General features: G+C 40.7%; 1 protein-coding gene across 1 annotated transcript in view; it reads left to right on the forward strand.

The window, feature by feature from the left end:
- Positions 1-612: 612 nt before the first annotated feature.
- Positions 613-20,596, forward strand: part of PLCL1 (phospholipase C like 1 (inactive)) — a 273,563-nt gene continuing 253,579 nt past the window's right edge. Inside the window, 2 exon segments of the mRNA XM_037523774.2 lie at positions 613-826; positions 829-854. Of these exon segments, the coding sequence (XP_037379671.2) occupies positions 613-826; positions 829-854 (240 nt within the window).

The following is a 20,596-nucleotide window of genomic DNA, read 5'->3' on the forward strand; positions in this document are numbered from 1 at the left end:
CCCCTCTCGGGTGGGGATTGGTCGGGCTGACTCCCCCCCTCGGCCAGATAAGGCTCCTCAGAGGCTCAGGCGCCTGCCAATCCCCACGGGCTGTCAAAACAAGTCTTCCCTCCCTGTCACAACAGAGCGGAGTGGAGGCCGCCGCCGCTCTTCCTGAGGCTGCCGAGCCGCTGTCCCCGGCCGGGCAGGTGGCGGGCGAGCGGGGCCGCGGCCACCCTGCTCCGGCCCGCCTCGGGCTGCGCGCGCCCCAGCCTCGGCGGCCGCCCGCCCGGGCGCCCGGTGCCTTTTGTCTGTGGCGGAGCGGGCGTTTGCATCACATTTCGGACACCTCCCTTTCCTTTTCGCCACTCCTCCTCCTCCCGCTCACATCTCCTCTCTCCCGCGCCCCCCACCCCCTGAACTGCCTGACCGCCGAGCTCCCGGACCAGAGCCCGCGGGCGCTGCTATCCTAGCGATGTCTTCTCTCCAGAAAGTTGCCGCCGCCGCTGCCGCCGGGCAGTGAAACAAAGTCTGGCGGGGCCGCCTCTCGGTGCATGAGCGCACCGGTCCCCAGCGCCTGGACTCCGCTGGCTGCCGTGCGGTGCCCCCCGGGAGCCGGAGACGCGCCGGGCCATGGCTGAGGGCGCGGCGGGCAGGGAGGGTCCTGCGCAGCCCGACGCGGCCGGGGGCGAAGATGATTCCCGAGTGGGCCTAGACGTCGCCTCCGGGGACTGCGTGGCGGCGGCCCCTGGGGACCGGGCGAGGGACCGTCGCAGCGGGGTCGCGCTGCAGGGCGCTGCAGGGGCCCCGGCGGACAGCGAAGCCGGCCTCCTGGAGGCGGCGCGGGCGACCCCCGGCGCAGCAGCATCATTAAGGTAAGCCAGGCCTCAGAGCCCCCTGGAACGCGCGGGGCGGTGGTGGGTGGGTCGGGAACCCCGGCAGGATGTGTGGGGTCCGGAGGCGTTGCAGGCTCGGCATTGTTTTCTCCCACCTCCTTCATCATCAAACCTTCCTTCCTTGTCTGGAGGTTCCCAGACTCGGCTCTTGGTCGTGAGAAGCAGAAGTGATTTCTTTTTTCCTGACCGCGGAGGAAAAGTTCCGCTCTGCGTCTTTGCATTGTGATAGCTGCTTTTCCTCACTTTCTCTGAAAGCCACACTAAACCTTTGACGAAAGGAGATCGAGACAACTCAATATAAATGCAGACCCACGGCGAGGTTGTGCACTGCTCCCCAGAGAAAGGTTAGCTTTTCCGCACTGTCAAGGGAATGTACAGTGTGCCTGCAAGTGGGAAACAAAAAGCAAAGCAAAGCAAAACAAACCAACCAACTCGAGCCCTCTAGACTCAGATGGTCCCTACGTCCCAAGAAGCTTGAAGTTTCCTGGTAGGCAGGCTGAGCTTTCAGTGAACCCTGCGGCAAAGTAAAGAGCCTTGTGGAGCCCAGAGTTTCTGCGCTGCGGGAAGCGCCATCGGAAAGCAATCAATCCCCCCAGCATCTTCCTGGATCCTTGTGGTTTCCACCTCATCCAGGGAAAAAGCCTGCGACCCCTGAACTGCCAGACAGGATTTCTCTCCATCTGTTTCACAAGAAATGTGACAACCCCCTGCCCTGCCCCCATCTTTGCCCCTCTTTCTTCCATTTGGGGCTTGTCTCCTGTTTGAAATGTCATCTTTTGGGTGCATGTTTTGGGGGTCAGATACTCCCCCCAACCCCCGCTATCCCAACAAATCCCACTTTGGAAGAGGGTCACTTAGTAGAAATGCAGTGAGCTCTCGTGTGAAAGTGAGATTAAAATCGGTTTGGTAAGGCAATCAGTATGAAATTACTTATATATCAAAATTCAAATATGATAGTGAAAGATGACTTGGAACGACTTCTATTCGACCTATGTGGTGTGCTATTATGTTTGAAACCCTGGTCCAGGTTTAAGCTGTGTAACCACATAATGCATGTCTCTTTCTCAAGCTCTAAATTGGAACACCCAGCCCCACTGTGCCCATGGTCCATCCGCCTAGCTCCAAGTATGGTCTAGGCTCTTCCCCAACACTGACACATGGAAGTTTAAACCAACGGGGAGACTTCTATATTAAAAGAAGAGTGGGTGGTAGTTGCAAATGACTTGTAGTAGTTTCTGTTATTTTGTGCCTTTTAGATTATGTGAAAAGGAGTGTTCTATTCCGGGTGTGAGTTTGGATAAAAAGGAAATGATTGCTTTTATTTTTCAACCCAAAGGTCAGAAAGCATATGGTTTTGAAACTTAAAAAGCATCACAATTAGGAAACACACATTTTGGATGATAAGATATTGATGTTACTTGTGATCCTGTGTGTGTGAAAATGAGCTGCACAAGGTAGTTCAACATGTACCATTATAAAAAGCAATGTGTTCTATAGTGTTATGAAAATAAAAGTAACAGTGTGGGGAATATACAAATTCTTGCAGCTGAATTTGCAGTTTTTAAGCTTTTAAGAGTGCTAACTCGATCTTTTCCCTGTTTAATAGTAAAATAAGCATTTAACAAGTGGCCTTTAAAACTAAAGGTACTAGAAAATGAAGTGAATCACTAATATTTTTAATTAGGTTTCACTGAAAAAAAAAACATGCATGTGATAAAAAAGCAAATATTACAAAGGAGAATAAGGGGAGAGTCCCAGCCACCCCTCCCTCCCCCTTACATTTTCCACCCCCACAAAATTAGTGTTTTCATATGTATCCTTCCAGACATACACCATGCATATATAAGCATACACATCTAAAAATATCTGTGGTGAGTTATTGATGTTCCTGATTTATATGATACAATCTGGCTGAAACTTTATAGATCTTGTGTCCAGGTTTTCATCAGTCAGTTTTGATGGCTAGAGGGTTGTCCATAGTTGTTGTGATGGATCACTTATTCTTCAAGGACAATCTGATAGGTCATTTGTAGTCACTGGTCCTTCTCAGAGGCTTTCATTCCCTTACAGTGGGGAAAAGAGGCAGGTGGTAGGGTCTGTTCCACTCCCTCTTTGAGATTAAGGACCTTTCTGTTGACATCTTGGATCTGCTGCCCCATAGCTTGTACATTGTAGTGTAGTATAAAAACTAAAAAAGGTTTAATTTATCCAAGAAATATGTAGCACATGTTATATACTGAGAGCAAATGCATTCTTTATATTTTTGCCAAGAGTTATTTTTTTTATTTGACATTGAAACATATACAAAAAGAAATGCTTTGGTACATTTTATATTAATTAAATTATTAAATGCTGTTCTGAATAGTCTTACACAGCAGTAGTTGGTATTCATGATCATAACTCTGAACCACTAAGGACTGTGAATCATCAAACATTAAATTCTTTTCAGTTCAATTTAAGGTATTATTATTATTCTAGTTATTTGAATGCTAGTTCTCTATTAACTTGACTATTGGATAAATCACAATAGTGCATTCCTCTATCATGCCAAAAAGCACTGCCTTATATTAATAAAAGGAATGTTTTCAATAAATTTCCTGTGCCCTAATTTGTGAAACCATAGATTTAGTTGAAAAAAAAAATTCCTTCTGAGCTCATGAGAACAATGACATCTATCTTTACAGATTTTAGAAAATCTTTGTACTGTAATTATGTTTTTCCCTTATATGCCTCTATAAATTAAAAGGAAATTAATGTGAGAGTTAAACTAGCAACTCTTAATCTATTTTTCCCTGTGTTTTTCTTTGTAGTTATTTTTGACAGTATTGACATTGGCAAATGTTGCATTTTTTTAAGTGTTTTGTTGTATGCCACAAAATTGTAAGACTACATCTTAATTACTTCTTGATGACTTGTGATTTAAAGTAACAAGTTAGTTGCGTACAAAATTGATAATGTAAAACTACTATGTAAGCCTCTGTTTTTGAATATATTTTTAATTAATAAATTAGCCAGGAATTTGGGGGTGATGGAAGAAGGAGGAGGTTGATGGTACACAGGGGATCAAAAATAATTAAAAGAGAAATTAGACCATTTATCTGTCTGGTACTTGATATCAAATTTATAATATTTAAAATATTTAACATTTTAGATTATAGTTCTATATCTCTGTAATATTCTGGTAATAGGAAGCAGTGCAGCTGATTCTCTATAGTAGATGGTGGGAACTGAGATTCATATGTTATAAAAATAACCATTGATTTTCTTCAAGTACATGTAATATATTGATGGGAATCTACTTTTTTCCACTTCCTTTTGATTTTACTTAGGTATAAATTCTCTAGAAGAAAATATTGCTTGGATTTCATGAACATCAGTGTGTAGGATAAAGATGGGAGTTGGGAATGAGGTGCTGAGACCTGTACTGGAGCAGCTAAAATGGGCTCAGTGTTTACATCTCATAATTTTGTGTCATGGCCAGTTTCATTCTGTCATGTTGATTGTGGGACTGGTGTAGTGGGTTTCTGCTCTGCAGCCTCAAAGATTTATCTTGGGTATGTGTTGACATGTAAAAATTGTAGTTCTCCTCAAAGAGAATTTTATTCTCTTCAGGGGAATTTTTATTCATACTTTTAAATTGCTACCTACTCTGAATCAGGTACTAAACTAAGAGCTTTTGTATTTATTTTTTTGACTTAATTTTCACAGCAAATCTTCTAAAGTAGAGAAGGCACAAAGCTATTGCTACAATGTGGAGTCAGGATTCATACTCACGTCTGCTTAAATCCAGAACTTATGCTCTTGTGCTGACTTTCAGATGCGGGAAGTACCCAGTCTATTACCATACTTTCTAGGTTAGAAACAATTTCAACAGGGCCTCCCCAGTGGCGCAGCGGTTGAGCGCTGGGTTGCGAAGCTGCCGCTGGCCTCTGCGGCGCCGGTTCGATCCCCGGCTGCTCCCCGGCCACCGGAGGAGGGTCCCACATGGCGCGCAGAACTCTCCTGCCGCCCACTGCTCCCCTCAGCAGTGTACTTTGGTCCTTCTGCCTGCTCTGCTCCCCGCTCTGGCTCTGGTGAATTCTCTCACCCTCCCGCGCTTCTGACTGTAACCAGTGCATGTATAAACAAAACAAATAAATAAATAAAAACATGCAAAAAAAAAAAATAAAAAAAAAAAAAGAAACAATTTCAACATATAAGAGAGTGATAGAAGAGACTGAATCTAGGGTGCCAAGACTTAGGGGCTAAATTATTTTTTCCCACCCTCTTTCTCCCCTAATCAGAACAACTGGAGATGGATAATTCTACCTAGAGACCATAGACTTGGTCATTTGTGAATCCTGCAATGTAATTTAAAAGGCAAGGGGCCACCCTGGTGGTGCAAAGGGTTAAGACGTGGCACTATGAAGCTATCAGCAACCACTGCAGCATGAGTTCAATTCCCGACCAGAGAGGTGACCCATATGGCACAGTAGACCTCTCCTGTCTCCCCCACTTCTCCCCTCAGCAGTATATTTCAGTGGATTTGCCTGTTCTGTTCCCCACTTTGTCTCTGGTGAATCCTCTCACCACCCCCTCCCCATCTCTGGCCTGCACCCCAGCACTTGTATGCATAAATAAATAAAACTTAAAAAAATACATTTAAAAGGCAGAACAAATTGGCATTTGTTCTCCTTGTTTTTAATATATGGAGCTCACACATGTTATTTTACACCAGGCTTTTTTTTTTTTTAACTTATGTTTGTTGAAGTAACATTGATTTACAACAGTGTATATTTTAAGGATATGGTTTCATACCTCTACAAATGTATATTATCATCATGCCTACCATGAAAGCACCAATAATCCTTTAACATAGTCCATTGGGCCCCCTCCCTGCTTTGCTTCTGCCTCCCGCCCTGCCTTTCCAGCAGACCTGCTGTTGATTGTTGAGTTTGTGAAGGGCTGTCTTTGCTTTCAGAATGATGTATAGAGGGAATATGCATTAGTCTAGGGCAGTGATGAACTAGGGAATCTTTAGTTGGAGCTTTAAAAGCATTTTATTTATTGATTGATTTATAGAGGCATGTTTTATTTATTTATTTGTTTGTTTGTTTTGTTTATACATGCACTGGGTACAGTCAGAAGTGCGGGAGGGTGAGAGAATTCACCAGAGCCAGAGCGGGGAGCAGAGCAGGCAGAAGGACCGAAGTACACTGCTGAGGGGAGCAGCGGGCGGCAGGAGAGGTCTGTGCGCCATGTAGGACCCTCCTCTGGTGGCCGGGGAGCAGCCAGGGATCGAACCGGCATGGCAGAAGCCGCGGGCAGCTTCACAACCCAGCGCTCAACCGCTGCGCCACCGGGGAGGCCCCTTTAAAAGCATTTTATATAGATGGTTATGAAGTGGAAATTAGTGTGATTTAAAAATAACTTAAAAATTTGTTACTGTAAATTCAAAAGACTTCTGTAGGTTGACCTGGAAATTAATCAACATTTATAGACTTTTTTGCCCATAGAAATATGTGTTAAAAGTTCCAAATAACCAACTTACAGATGAATTTTGGAAGACAGCTATGCTTACCACTATACTACCAATGCTGCACATGTAAATGAATTTTGGAAGAGCTACCTAATAGTGCAGTGTCCTTGACCAGAGTTTGTTACAAGGGGTGCTGTGAGTGTGCGTTCAGTTAGGGATGCTGCTCTTGAGGTATAATTCAGTTGTATAAATAGCATTGAACTTCCAGGGTGGATTTGGTTTATTCTAGCAACTTCAATCATAGTGTTTTCTCTGAAATTGTCATAGAAACATGGCCACATGTCACCTTAGAAGTGGTTACTTCTTATTGTAGTGCCTTTCTAATGTGATTTCTTATAGCATCTCTAGAGATTGGAAATAAAATTTAGATAAATGCCTGTTATTTTAGAAGTGCCTGTTTATTATCATTTGCAACTACTATCAGAATTTATGCTATTTGTTTTCATTCCTGGAAAATATATTAAGTTTCAAAAAGTGTAAGTAATTAGCCATTATGTGATTAAGGCATGCATTGCAGTTAAGACTGAATAATTGTTTTTCTAGCTTTTCCCTTTTTTTTTGGCTAGAGAACACAGATAATTAGATTTTGTACAGTAAAATGTCAATTGAACATATATTACCAAATAACAGCTCAGGCATAGCAGGATATTGTACTAAAACATCAGGAGACTGTTGACTTTACCTTCAGTGCTACTGAAGGTAAATGGCATTACCATTTTTGCATTAGGTGATGCCAGGGTAACTGGTCAGGCAGGGTGGGTCAGGGAGTAACCCAATGAAAGAATTGCAGCAGTCTTCTCTGCTTCCCCAGTCACTTCTGTTCAGCTTTAATAACTGCAAGCATTAACCATAATTCCATTTCAAGAGCAATGTCCAAACTGAGACATGTATAAGATTGTGCTTTAAAATGACTAAATAGAAGTAAGAGACAAGAGTAAAGCTACGTTCTGAGGGGGATTGCACTTCCAATCTAAATCAGCAAACCTTATAGTAAAATATGTCAGTTCTACAAAAATCCCATATTTTAGTAAGTATCTTAATAATGTAAAAAAGTTTTGTCAAAACTTATTTATCTATGTATCCCAGTTTGTTTGTTCCTCTATTTCTATAATATGGTACAATAGGATTTATTATAATTAAAGAGTATACATTAATTACTATATAATACAATTAATTATATATGTTAATATTCATTAATATTAATGAATATAGAAAAGTGATCAAAACAATTAAGACCAAGTGGTCAACTTTATAGCAATAACATTCAGTCTTATTTTACTTTTTGTCTGTGGTACTGTGTATTTCAGCTAACATTTGATTGCAACAAAATTATATGACAATGCATTGGTATAGTCCTTTGAATTTGAAATTGGATTTGATTTGTAGTTTTATTGTAATATCTTATGGAGATATGTGTAAGAGAGATATAATCTGGTTTATTTTCAGTAGTATCATTTTAACTTACCTCATTAATAATCTATTGAAAGTATAATTGTACATGGTGATTAGAAAATAATCATTATATTAACATTACCACTCCAGGAAGAAAAAGGACAAGTTAACTTTGAAAATAACACAATCCATCCAAAACAAAGCAACATAAAAACTGAACTATTTTTGTTAAGTATGCTTAATTTTTAAAACATTTCTTAATTTGTGTTTACTTTTATGAAGGTGTGTAGCTATATTGGCAAGGATATCGAGTTCTTTCTTAAGTACACAAATATGTAAAAGGGACAGAAGAACACTTAGTACTGTTAACTTGAATGAAGATTACAAGGGAGAATTCTAGGAAGTTGGACCTGACCATGTCATAGGTACTTTTCCCAAAGGCCCAAGAGATTTGAAACCAATGGAGGGTAAATTTCCCATGAGCTTAACCCCCACACCTACATACTGGATCTGATAATTTAAGATGAGAGTGCCCAGGAGCATGGCCCTTTACTCCTCATAGTGAGTAAGGAGTAAGCTGAGAACAATGTATTTCTTCTCAGGCCTTTACTAAGCTGGGTTAGGGTCCGAATCAAGAAAAGGGTAACTGTGTCAGAATAGTGAGTGCAAAATGCCCTGTTCTGCTTCCTTCCTTACAGTCAGCCCTGGTTTTGGGGTTGAAGCCAGAGAGAGGAGATGATGTAAGTGCACTCTGACCGTTAGCTCCTTTGAAAGCTTCACCACTCTAAAGCATACCTCATCAATGTCCTTGGATTTGCAGATTCTTAATCATTTATCATGACTGATTTTTGAGGAAGGAGTTAGGGTAGGAGTAGGGAATGGAGTCTGTTCTTCCCCTAGATGTTGACATATAGGATGTAAGGATATCTTCAGCATTTGTTGAACTCCTATTTTTAATATTTTGGAATTATTGATTTCATACTATAATTAGGTATTATATAGTTAGAAATGTTATTAATAATTAAAATATATCTTTTTTTGTATTTAGTCTAATAAATAAAACAGTAACATCTTGAGTTTTCTTTTTTTAATTTTTAATAATTTATTTATATATTGTACATCATTGTTCATTTTTTTACATTGTTTGCTTTCTTTTCTCATGTGTAGTTCCCATAGAATTCCTGCCACCAATTCACCCGTGCACCATCACCACAGTCACCTGTGCTCTTCCCTCCCTCATCCTGATCCCTCTCCCTTCTTCTCCCTCAATAAGGTTTTCTCAATAAGGTTTTCTTACCGAGAAATTTGTTTATGATTATAGAAAATTCTTATATAATTTCGAATATGTAATTGTCCTAAGCACTTTATGTGTATTAACCTATTGAACACTCACAACAGCCTTATGAGATGAGTATTTTTAAAAAATATTCCTTTATTGTAATATTTTAATTAATTTATTTATTTAGCATAGAAGAACTGGGGTGTAGGCCAGAGTTGCAGGGGGTGAGAGGATTCACCAGAGACACAGTGGGGAGCAGAACTGGCAGATCTACTGAAATATGCTGCTGAGGGGATCAGCGGCTAGATGAGAGATCTGCTGTGTCATGTAGGCTAGCTCCCTGGCCGGGGATGGAACTCAGGCCTTTGCAGTGGTAGTGCTGAGACTTAACCCATAGGCCACCAGGGAGGCCTCTGATATGTGTATTTTTATTATCATTATCTCTACTTCTACATATGGAAAGATGTTATGTGATTTGCCCAAGGTCACATAGCTAGTAAATGGTAGAGCCAGGAAATTAGCCCAAATCATGTTCTAGAGGTTGCTTTTAATCTTTATACTACATATTTTTTCTTAAATAATATTCATTTAAAACATAGTTAATGGGGCCTCCCCGGTGGCGCAGCGGTTGAGCGCTGGGTTGCGAAGCTGCCCGCGGCCTCTGCGGCGCCGGTTCGATCCCCGGCTGCTACCGGAGGAGGGTCCCACATGGCGTGCAGACTTCTCCTGCCGCCCGCTGCTCCCCTCAGCAGTGTACTTCGGTCCTTCTGCCTGCTCTGCTCCCCGCTCTGGCTCTGGTGAATTCTCTCACCTCCGCGCCTCTGACTGTACCCAGTGCATGTATAAACAAAACAAACAAACCAGCAAACAAATAAATAAAGCATGCCTCTATAAAAAAAAAAAAAAAAAAAAAAAAAAATAAAACATAGTTAATGTGAATGAAATAACAAATATTTAGCCACTCTCTTACAAACTAAGTTTACCTCACATGCCAAACAGAAATGATTCTGAAAACAGTTTTGGGAAACTCTTAAGGATTATTATTTGAACATATTATTTTCTCAATTTCATGGTCTTTCATGTAAAGTACCCATGCATTAGTACTCTACTCCATGTACTTTTGAGAGGAGTGAAACTAGTCCTTAGTATAATTTTACTTTTTGACTGGAATTAGCATCTTTAGCATATTGCAAGAATTTATGATCTAACGTAGGCATAAATTACAAAGGCTAAGGATGGATTTTAATTCACTACTGAATACTGAAAACTGATATGATTTATTTTATAGTTTGATAGTTTTTTCTTCCAACATCAATAAATCAATAAAGAGAATCTGAGTTTCTAATCCAAGGAAGTTGCAATTTTGTTAAGTAGTGGTAGACATGATGCCATGTGACTAGGTTTCCTCTCAATTACTTTTTGAGGTAGGTAAAAAGAAAGAACGAGGCAAATATTTGTTGAATTCCATTAAACAGAAAGTCTGCATAATTATTTAAATCATTTTTTGGGGTAGAAATTATAAAATCTATGTGTGAGAAATTCAAATATGATTATGTCATGAAGTTACTGTAATAATAGTGGCATTATTGTATTGTGCAGACATATAGTCGCATGGCCGATGGTACCCAAAAGTTTGTTGCTCTCACTTGGAAACTGGGCAAGTTGACTCCTTTGCAGAGATATTTGTTTTTGTTTTTTTAAAATATTTATTTATTTATGCATATAAGAGCTGGGGTATAGGCCAGCGGTGTGGAGGTGAAAGGATTCAGGAGAGACAGAGTGGGGAACAGAACAGGCAGATTGACCGAAGTACACTGCTGCGGGGAGCAGTGGGCAAGTCAGGAGAGGTCTGCTGTGCAATGTGAATTGATCCCTGGCCTGCCTGGGGATCGAACTCGTGCTGCATGGCTGCCGACAGCTTCGTAGGTTGCATCTTAACCCCTTGTGCCACCAGGGAGGCCCCGCAGAGATATTTGTATGGCAACTTTAATTATCTGTTTAATCGTTGAAATGACATAAAACTCTTTCACACACACACAGCATTTGCTAAATAAGGTATTTTGTCACATTCTCTTATAGATTTTTTTTTCCTGGAAAAATATGAGAATTTTATCAAACATCTGAAGCTTAAAAAATTTTTCCCTAATACTTTTTCCAGTTTAGCTAGTATGGGATCAGTTGGTTTTGTGATAAGTGCAGTATTGTGTGTATGTGTGTGCATACATATGTTATACACTTTAGCAGTCAGAAGTCTCAACAACAGGTGACTTTTTTTTTTTTTTTAAAGTCTTATTTTTATTTTTATTTTTTTTCTGGGTCTTTTTTTTTTTTTAAGATATATTTATTAATTTATACAAGCACTGGGTACAGTTAGAAGCGCGAGAGGGTGAGAGAATTCACCAGAGCCGGAGCAGGGAGCAGAACAGGCAGAAGGACCGAAGTACACTGCTGAGGGGAGCAGCGGGCAGCAGGAGAGGTCTGCGTGCCATGCGGGACCCTCCTTCGGTGGCCGGGGAGCAGCCGGGGATCTAACCGGCGCCGCAGAGGCTGCGGGCAGCTTCGCAACCCAGCGCTCAACCACTGCGCCAGCGGGGAGGCCCAACAACAGGTGACTTTTGATCCCCAGCCATAGCTGAATTTTTAGTCTTTATTCAAAGACATATTTGTCACAGAGATAACTGCGTAGACTATGGGAAGTCATACTGGGAAGTGCTAGCAGTTAAGTTCGACCAGAAGTTGAAATTTCTGGGGGGAGTGAGAAGAGAAAGAGAAGGATCAGTGTGCACTAGAAAGGACTAGAGTCAGACAGGACCGTATTTATAAATGGACAAAGTCAATGGCTCAACAGATGTCTATTCACCTGGATCATTTTGGCAGAAATTGTACATTTGGGAATTCAAAATTTTTGGATTTTGATGTTTTTTTGGTTCTTTTGAAGGGCCTTTTTAACTAATTAACACCTCACACTTTAGCACACCTAACAGTAATTGCTGAGGGCCAATCCTTTGATCCTAGAAATTCGTGGGAAGTATCTAGGAAGAATTGATTTGGGTTGTTGGTGGGAATGCATTGTATTAAAGATAAGGTTTGTTTACTTTGCTAGTTTTCTAGCCTGAGCCCTAGGAAAGTCCAAGGGAATTCTTTATAGTTATACCCCAAGCATGACAGGGTCACCATTACAGAGCTACAGCTTCTGACAAGCAAGTCATTATAGAAGTTGGTTTAACAGGATGGAAATAATTGTGAGTGCTGGAGTTAGGCGTTACAACTTACAACAAAAGGCTCTAAGATTCCACAGATTTAGGGGACCATGAACTGTTGTGTTCAGTTACCATTCCTTTCAGTCCTTCACTCCTACTTTTGCTCACCCCTCTTCCCTGAGGCTAAATAAGGACTGAGGACTGTGAGGGGGAGGTAACCTTAGAGTGGATAACATTTCCTAAAGAGAGACTGTTCCTCCCACTTCATTGTTGGGAGATATCATGACCCTTTTGGAGGTTGGGAGAGAACGGACTTAAGAGAATGTGTAAAGTGGTGGCATCCAACAGTTCCCCTCTCTACCAAGCTTTCCTGTAAGCTGGGGCTGTTGCTTATCCCTTTGCTGATAAGTACTGAGTTATTGGACCATCACAGCCCCTGATGCTGTCCTGGGTGTAGAGGAAGTGGAAAATTCTGTTGATGCCCCACCCACAGAGGCCATTTGAGTAGAGAAACTCTAGTAACAAAAGGTTGTGACAGAGGCTGAGAGAAGGGGGGGGAGGAAGAGGTCAGTGTGCAAGCCAGATCCTAGCACCATCATGACAAATATGCAGGGAAGAAATACACTGTGAAGAACTAGAAATTCCAGAGTCAGCATTTGGTTACCTGACTCACACAGTAAGTAAATGGTCAATTTAGTGTTAACCTGAGGGCCAACTAACCCAGTAGGACCTGCAACATCTTGGTGGGGCAATCTGCGGGGAGACCTTGATCTCTCCTATTCATTCTCAGCCCAACTCTAGGAGGGAAGTGCAGGAAGGAAAAGGAGAAGTGGGTAGAATAGACCTATCCTCAGTCAATAAAACCACTATTTTAGCTTGTTTTGGGGACTGTGATGTAGAAAGAGGACTTTGAATTGAACATGAAATTGAAGTTTTAAGGTGAACAGGACTGAGTTTTTAAAGACCTGAAATAACCCTTCTAAATAACTGAAAAAGACTGCAATGTTATGGCATCTGAGTAAACTATTAGTAATAGCTAGAATATGCAGGGGCAAAGGAAATACAGGATAGCATAGTTGGGGAGAAGCAGTTATCGCAAAAGTAAAACTCACAAGTTCATAGTCCTTCAGCTTTAGACTGCTTAATCATCCAATGACATTATGGAGTTGAGGAACTTAGAGATCTTTCTTTAATTCTACCTTTTTATATACTAGCATGGCTCCCAACCTCTCCTATTCTTCCAGGAGCCATTAGAAAGTATTGTTTATGATATTATGGATAAGCAATGGAGGATTCTTTTACGATTTCCTGGTATAGAATAATAACAGCCACTAACATTGTCAAGATCTTACATTATCTTTAATTCTTGTAACAGCCAGGAATGGCATAGCTATCATTATCATTTTAACCTTAGAGATGAGGAAGTTGAGACACTGAGAGGTACTTGTTCCAGGTCTCACAGTTATTAAGTATTTGTATGTGTGATAGAGTGGCGGGGGAGGGCAGACTTTTTATTCCCTATTTTCTTTTACCCTCCTATCTCCAGCCCCACCCCAAGTGTGCAATCTCAGTTAATTTCTAAAAATAACAAATAATGACTTAAGATATTAATTGGTGGGAATGGGGATAGGCAGAAAACAAAGTTAAGGTGGTTCAACCTTGCGTTGTTCTGTAATAAAAGCAACCACCATTTAGGTTTTTTTTTTAATTTTATTTCTTGTTTTTTGGTCTAATTTTAATTTTAATTTTGTATTTTTTTAATTAAAAAATTTTTTTACATCATTGTTCATTTTTAAACATTATTTGCTTCCCCCACCCCCTCAGGTGTAGTCCCCATAGAGTTTTCTTCACCAATGCACCCGTGCACCATCACCTCAGTCCCCTGTGCTCCTCTCTCCCTCCCTGATCCCTTGCCCTCCTCCTCCCCTGCAGGATGTCTCTAGTTTATAATTGTCTGTTTTTGCTTTGCTGTGTTTTGTACTGTTAGTATTTTTTTTCACTGATGTCTTATTTGGTTCCCCTATATTCCTGCTCTAAGTAAAACTATCCGATATTTTTCTTTTTCCTTTTGACTTATTTCACTGAGCATAACTCCTTCTAGCTCCATCCACGTTGCTGCGGATGGCACAATATTCCATTGTGCATATATGCCACATCTTCTTGATCCAGTCATCTATTTTTGGGCATTTGGGTTGTTTCCAATAAACATAGGTGTACAGATGTTTTATGAATCAGTGTTTTTCTGTCCTTTGGGTAGATCCCCAGTAGTGAAATTGCCAGGTCGTATGGTAGCTCCATTTTTAGCAGGTTGAAGAATCTCCACACAGCTTTCCATAGTTGTCGGACCAGTCTGCACTCCCACCAGCAACTCTCCCACCAGGAGAGTTCCTTTTTCACCACATCTTCGCCAGCATTTGTTGTTGCTTGTTTTATTGATATGTGTCATTCTTACTGGTGTAAGGTGGTATCTCAATGTGGTTTTAATTTGCATTTCCCTGATTATAAGGGATGTTGAACATTTTTTCATATGCCTGTTGGCCATTTGCATTTCCTCTTTGGAGAAATGTCTTTTCAGTTCTTCTGCCCATTTCTTTCTTGACTGGATTGTTTATTTTGTTTTTGTTGAGTTGTGTGAGGTTCTTTGTATATTTTTGTGATCAGTCCCTTATCAGTTGACTGGAATGCAAAGATTTTTTCCCAATTAGTGGGGTGTCTCTCTGTTTTGGTTAATGTCTCTTGCTGTGCAGAAGCTTTTCAGTGTGATGTGATCCCAGGTGTTTATCTGTTCCTTGACTTTCTTTGCTTTGGGTGATGAGTCTTTAAAGATGTTATTGCGATGTATGTCTTATAGTGTTTTACCTATATCTTCTTCTATATATTTTATGGTTTCAGTCTAGTGTCCAGTTCTTTTATCCATTTTGAGTTGATTTTTGTGAACAGTAGTGGTCTAGTTTCATTTTTTTGCATGCAGTGGTCCAGTTTTCCCAACACCATTTATTGAACAAACTGTCCGTGTTCCATTGCATATTCTTTGCTCCTTTGTCAAAGATCAGTTGTCCATATAAGTGTGGTTTTATTTCTGGGCTCTCTATTTGGTTCCATTGGTCTGTGTGTCTGTTTTTGTTCCAATACCAAACTGTTTTAATTATTATGGCTTCGTAGTATAGCTTGAAGTTTGGAAGTTTGATACCTCCTTTCTCCTTTGTTTTCATCAGTGGGGCTTTGGCTATTCAGCAACTACCATTTATTAAGCTAGGTGCACATACCTAATTTCAACTAAGTTGAAAGTCAGTTATCTAAGAAATAACAATAGATCAGTGGTGATAGTTTTGGCATACCTCCTAAATTAGAGGTTTGGGTTTCTTATTTTAAAACTTACATTACAGAAACCCTAAATATTAGTTTCTTAGTGCTGCTGTAACAAACAGCCAAAAACTTAGTGTCTTCAAACAACACAAATTTATTATCTTACAGTTCTAGAAGTCTGAAGTCTGAATTGGGTCTCACTGAGCTAAAATTAAGGTCTTGGTTGGACTGTGTTCCAATTGACAGGTTATATGGGAAAATTCATTTTCTTACCCCTTCAGCTTCTACCTTGAGAAAGACTTTGTAAGTTTAAGTCCTCCTGTGACAGCTCTTGACATATTTGAAGGGTGTTATGTGGATATCTTGGAGCTACAAAGAAAAATGCCCCCAAATTCTGATTTAGTTAATATAGTCAGTAGTTATTAAAAAAAAGCTTCGTATCCTTGCCAAAAATGTTTTGTAGGCCATATACCAGTATTTGTAATTGTTGTCCTATTTGTTCCCCTCTATATTGTCCTTTTGACATGTGCCATTTTTGCTAGAGGTTCAATTTTGTGCAAAGATGGGTTTCAACTTCCTCAAATTCTAGAGTAAAAGCATGAGCTTAGATATAAACTTAGTGTAGCTGCATCTAGTTTAGCAAATGATTCTTAACTCTTACTGCATTTCAGTGTGCTGTGTGCTTAGCTTTGTCATTCTCTTGTCTAAAATCTTATCTTCTTGGGGGCTTACCCCCCTTTTTATAAAAGATTTATTTTATTTATGCATTCAAGAACCTGGATATAGGCCAGAGGTGTGTATGGGGTGAGGGGATTCCCCAGACACAGAGTGGGGAGCAGAACAGGTAGATCTACTGAAATACACTGCTGAGGGGAGCAATGTGTAAGACAAGAGAGGTCTGCTGCACTTTGTGGGTTAGCTCCCTACCTGGGGATCTAACGTGTGCTGTAGTGGCTGCCCTAGCTTTATTGTGCTGAGACTTAACCCCTTGCACCATCAGGGAGGCCTGCTTTTTCCCCCCTTCAAGTTGATTCAAAGTTTAGAAAAAGCCCCCATAACCCCATTCTGGTACTAATTCAGTCTTATAGGACACCTATAGGAAACTTGATAAAGATATCTGTTTAGAAATAACTTCCTCTAATTAAGCTGAATTTGTTTCACCTTCAATTCAACTAAATCTTTTTTTTTTTTTTTTAAAGATTTATTTATTTATTTATACAAGCATTGGGTACAGTCAGAAGCGTGGGAGGGTGAGAGAATTCACCAGAGCCAGAGCGGGGAGCAGAGCAGGCAAAAGGACCGAAGTACACTGTTGAGGGGAGCAGCGGGCGGCAGGAGAGGTCTGCAGGCCATGTGGGACCCTCCTCCGGTGGCCCGGGAGCAGCCGGGGATCGAACCGGCGCTGCAGAGGCTGCGGGCAGCTTCGCAACCCAGCGCTCAACCGCTGAGCCACCTGGGAGGCCCTCTTTTTTTTTTTTTTTAATGAACAAAAGTAACTCACACAGCTAGTCACTTCTTTTCTCCGCCCCCCCTCCAGAAATTAGGCTTATTTAGGGGAAAATTTGTGAATATATACAAAATATAAATGAAAACTTTACTAAGTATTAAAATCACAGTATGTCTCAGATTCAGGCTTTCTGTATAAGTTTCTGTTTTCCTTATTAGACTATAAATTCCTTAAAAGCAATAACTCCTTCAAACTGGTTTGTGGTCCTGAAGGAACCACAAAAGGACAAGCGTAATGCTCTGTAAAGATGGGCACTTTAAATAAATAATGACTAATCTTAAAATAAATTCTTAAAATTAAGGAAAGGAGTGAACCATAAAATTGGCAGCTGTTACTCAACTTATTGTAAGTAATAGCATGGTTAGGGGGCAATGCTATTTTTTTCTGCAGCTTTTTGAAGAAAGGCTGCTGGGAATCAGAGGAGCCTACTCCTGGTCTTCTCTTGGATGTTGCCACTTTCCAGGTTCTTGATGGGTTATGTAAGTCAGTGGATGAAGAGGATATAAAATCTTCTGCCTTTCTTTATACTCATTAGATTTTAACATAGCTCCTTCCCTCTTTTTGATTTCATACAAATTTTTTGTTTATTGAGATTTAATTGACTTTAATTTTAGGTAATATAATGATCCTCTTTCTCTCTAACTTGTGAAATGATCACTGCAATAAGTCTAGTTAACATCCATCACCACACATAGCTACACAATTTTTTCTTGTCATGAGAACTTTTACTATATAACCTCTTAGCAACTTTCAAATTTATAATACACTATTATTAACTATAGTCACTGTGTTATATATTACATCTTACATTACATCTTTAGAACTTATTTATTTTACCAGTAGAAGTTTGTGCCTTTTGATCACTTTCACCCATTTTTCTCCTTATTCCATTCCTTGGGCAACTACCCATTTCTTCTCTGTTATATATTAGTTGTTTTTTTTTTTTTTTTAGATTTTTACATCCCCCCCCCCCACCGCCACAATCATATAGTATTTTCTTTCTCTGACTTATTTCATGTTGCTGTAAATGGCAGGATTTTCTTTTTTTGTGACTGAATGGTATTTTATTGCATATTTGTGCATTTATAAATATATACACTATATCTTCTTTATCCATTCATCCATTGAAAAATTAGATTGTTTCCATGGCTTGGTGTAAGGGGCAGCAATGGACCACAGTGCAGGTTTTCTGATCCAGCAGACCGGGTAAAGGAGGAGTCAGAGTCCTCAGTGGTTTTGCAGGTTTTTATTGGGATTACCAGGTACACAGCAGGCAGGGGCGCTGGGGGGCTGGTAGGCTGGCAGTCCTCCCAGCCCCCAGCAAATCTTCACTCTATCTGGGCTCTCTGGCGTTCTCTGCTTCTGCTTCGGGCTTCTTCTCTTTCGGCTTCTGCTGCTGCTGGCGTGCCTGTGACGCCGCCCCCAAAAGCACAGTCTTAACCCAGGTGAATCCCATCCACCTATGCCCACACCCTATTCCAGGTGTCCGCCATCAGGCATGCATTCAGGACCGCAAGGATCCATCATCTATCCTGATGGCGGGAAGGCAGAAAAGCCTGACATTTTTCCTTACCCTACACTTGGCTTTATAAATAATGCTGAATTGAATATTAAGGAAGTGCATATATATTTTCAAGTTAGTGGCTTTGCTTCTTTCAGAAAAATTCTCGGAATTGCTGGATCCACAGCTTCTTTTACTAAGGCATCTGAAAGAATTGGAATTTCGACATATCGATCATGCATTCAATCTGAAAATTTGACTAAGAACTAGAGATAACTTATTTGCTGCTGAATGACACTGGATTCAATCTTAGTACACCCAGTAAACTTAAACAAGGACCAAAGAATTTAAACACAGGTTTAAGGGCTATATGCCCTTTCAATAGCACATTTAAGCAATATTCTCTTAGCTTATCAGCTGTAAGAAGTAAATAAATTAGAAACTATCCTATAAATATTAGGAATTCACAACAGCCTTTGTTCATTCTTTATTAGTTTCATTTCATCAACTTTGATGAGGAACATTATGTCACATTTTACTTGTGTCCGCTATAGTTCCTATTAAGTGTTAGGCACTTATTTGATTTATTTCTCTCCCCAAATTAAATCAAGATGACTATTCTCTTCCATATTCCTAAAAGGATCCTTGACCTGAGTTAATGAGGTCCACTGTTGTTAGTTTAATGTACTTCTTAGGAGCTTATATCTTTGGGAGACAGCTTGAGCAGGGAAGAGGTCACAGACTTGAGATTTGACCCAGGATCCTAAAATCTCAGCTTTGCTACTTACTAGTGGTGTGATAATGAGCAAATTTAAAATTTTTGAATGAGCCTCAGTTTCTTCATTGGTGTAATGGGAATTATGATATTGCAGGGTAAGGTAAAAGTATCAGGCTTTTCTGCCCTCCCGCCATTAGGATAGATGAGGGAACCCTGTGGTCTTGAATGCATGCCTGATGGCGGGCACCTGAAGTGGGTACACCTGGGCTGAGAGACTGAGTTTATATGGGTGGCATCACGGGGACGCCAGCAGAAGCCAAGAACGAACGGAAGTTGAGAGAAGAAGAGAAGCAGAGAGAACGCCAGAGAGCCCAGATAGAGTGAGGATTTGCTGGGGGCTGGGAGGACTGCCAGCCTCCCAGCCCCCCATCATCCCTTGCCTGCCATATGCCTGGTAAATCTAAATAAAAGACCTGCAAAATCTACTGAGGACTCCAGGACTTTTTCCTCCTTTACTCCAACTGCATGGGATCTTAGAAAATCTGCTCAGTGCCCATGTCCTGCCCCTACAGATATCTATCCTGCAAGTTTGCTGTGAGGTCTGGAGGTAAGAAAAACTATAGCTATATTAATATATTTAAGGACATATATAAGCTGTACTGAAAAATGAGATGACTTGAAAATCCTTTTAATAAGATCCTTTAAAAAATAAGACTGGTTAGTAATGGGAAACATAATTCTATAAAAGTCTTTAGAACAAGATTCATATACTTTCTCAGTGGTTGTTGCTAGAGTTTCCTTCTAAATGTTTTTTTCAGTAAACCTCACAACACCAGTAAACAAGTACTATAAGAAGCAGGACTACATGGTGCACCTGCACTTTGACCTTTGGAGATGGGCCACAGCTTTTATTTATAACGTTCGCAAAGGTAGTCACTGCACATCTCTGGGCGTATGATCTAGAGGGCTGGGTCAAGCAACGACCCAATACTCCCACATAGCTTTAACGAGCAGTTTCACCAAAACCTCTCAGCATAAAGAGGCTGCTGCTTATTCAGGGATTATGTCCTGTCCCTCATGCTGACCATGCCTTCCAACCTCCCCTCCCCCATGACTGTGCTGTGTCCTGAGGACTCCTGTCTGTGTGGATGGCAATCACCTGAAAGACCCTCAGCAGCTGAATCATGTCATTGCTCGGTTCTGCTGCCTTAGCCACCTGTCCCCTGATAAACAGGGCTGAGTGCCGCATCCATTTGCCTTCATGGGGCCCTTTGGCACTGAGCTCCTAGCAGGGGTCAAA

Source organism: Talpa occidentalis, unplaced genomic scaffold, assembly GCF_014898055.3.
Source record: "Talpa occidentalis isolate TD23 unplaced genomic scaffold, MPIMG_talOcc4v2.1 talOcc4.3, whole genome shotgun sequence".
Lineage (NCBI taxonomy): Eukaryota > Metazoa > Chordata > Mammalia > Eulipotyphla > Talpidae > Talpa > Talpa occidentalis.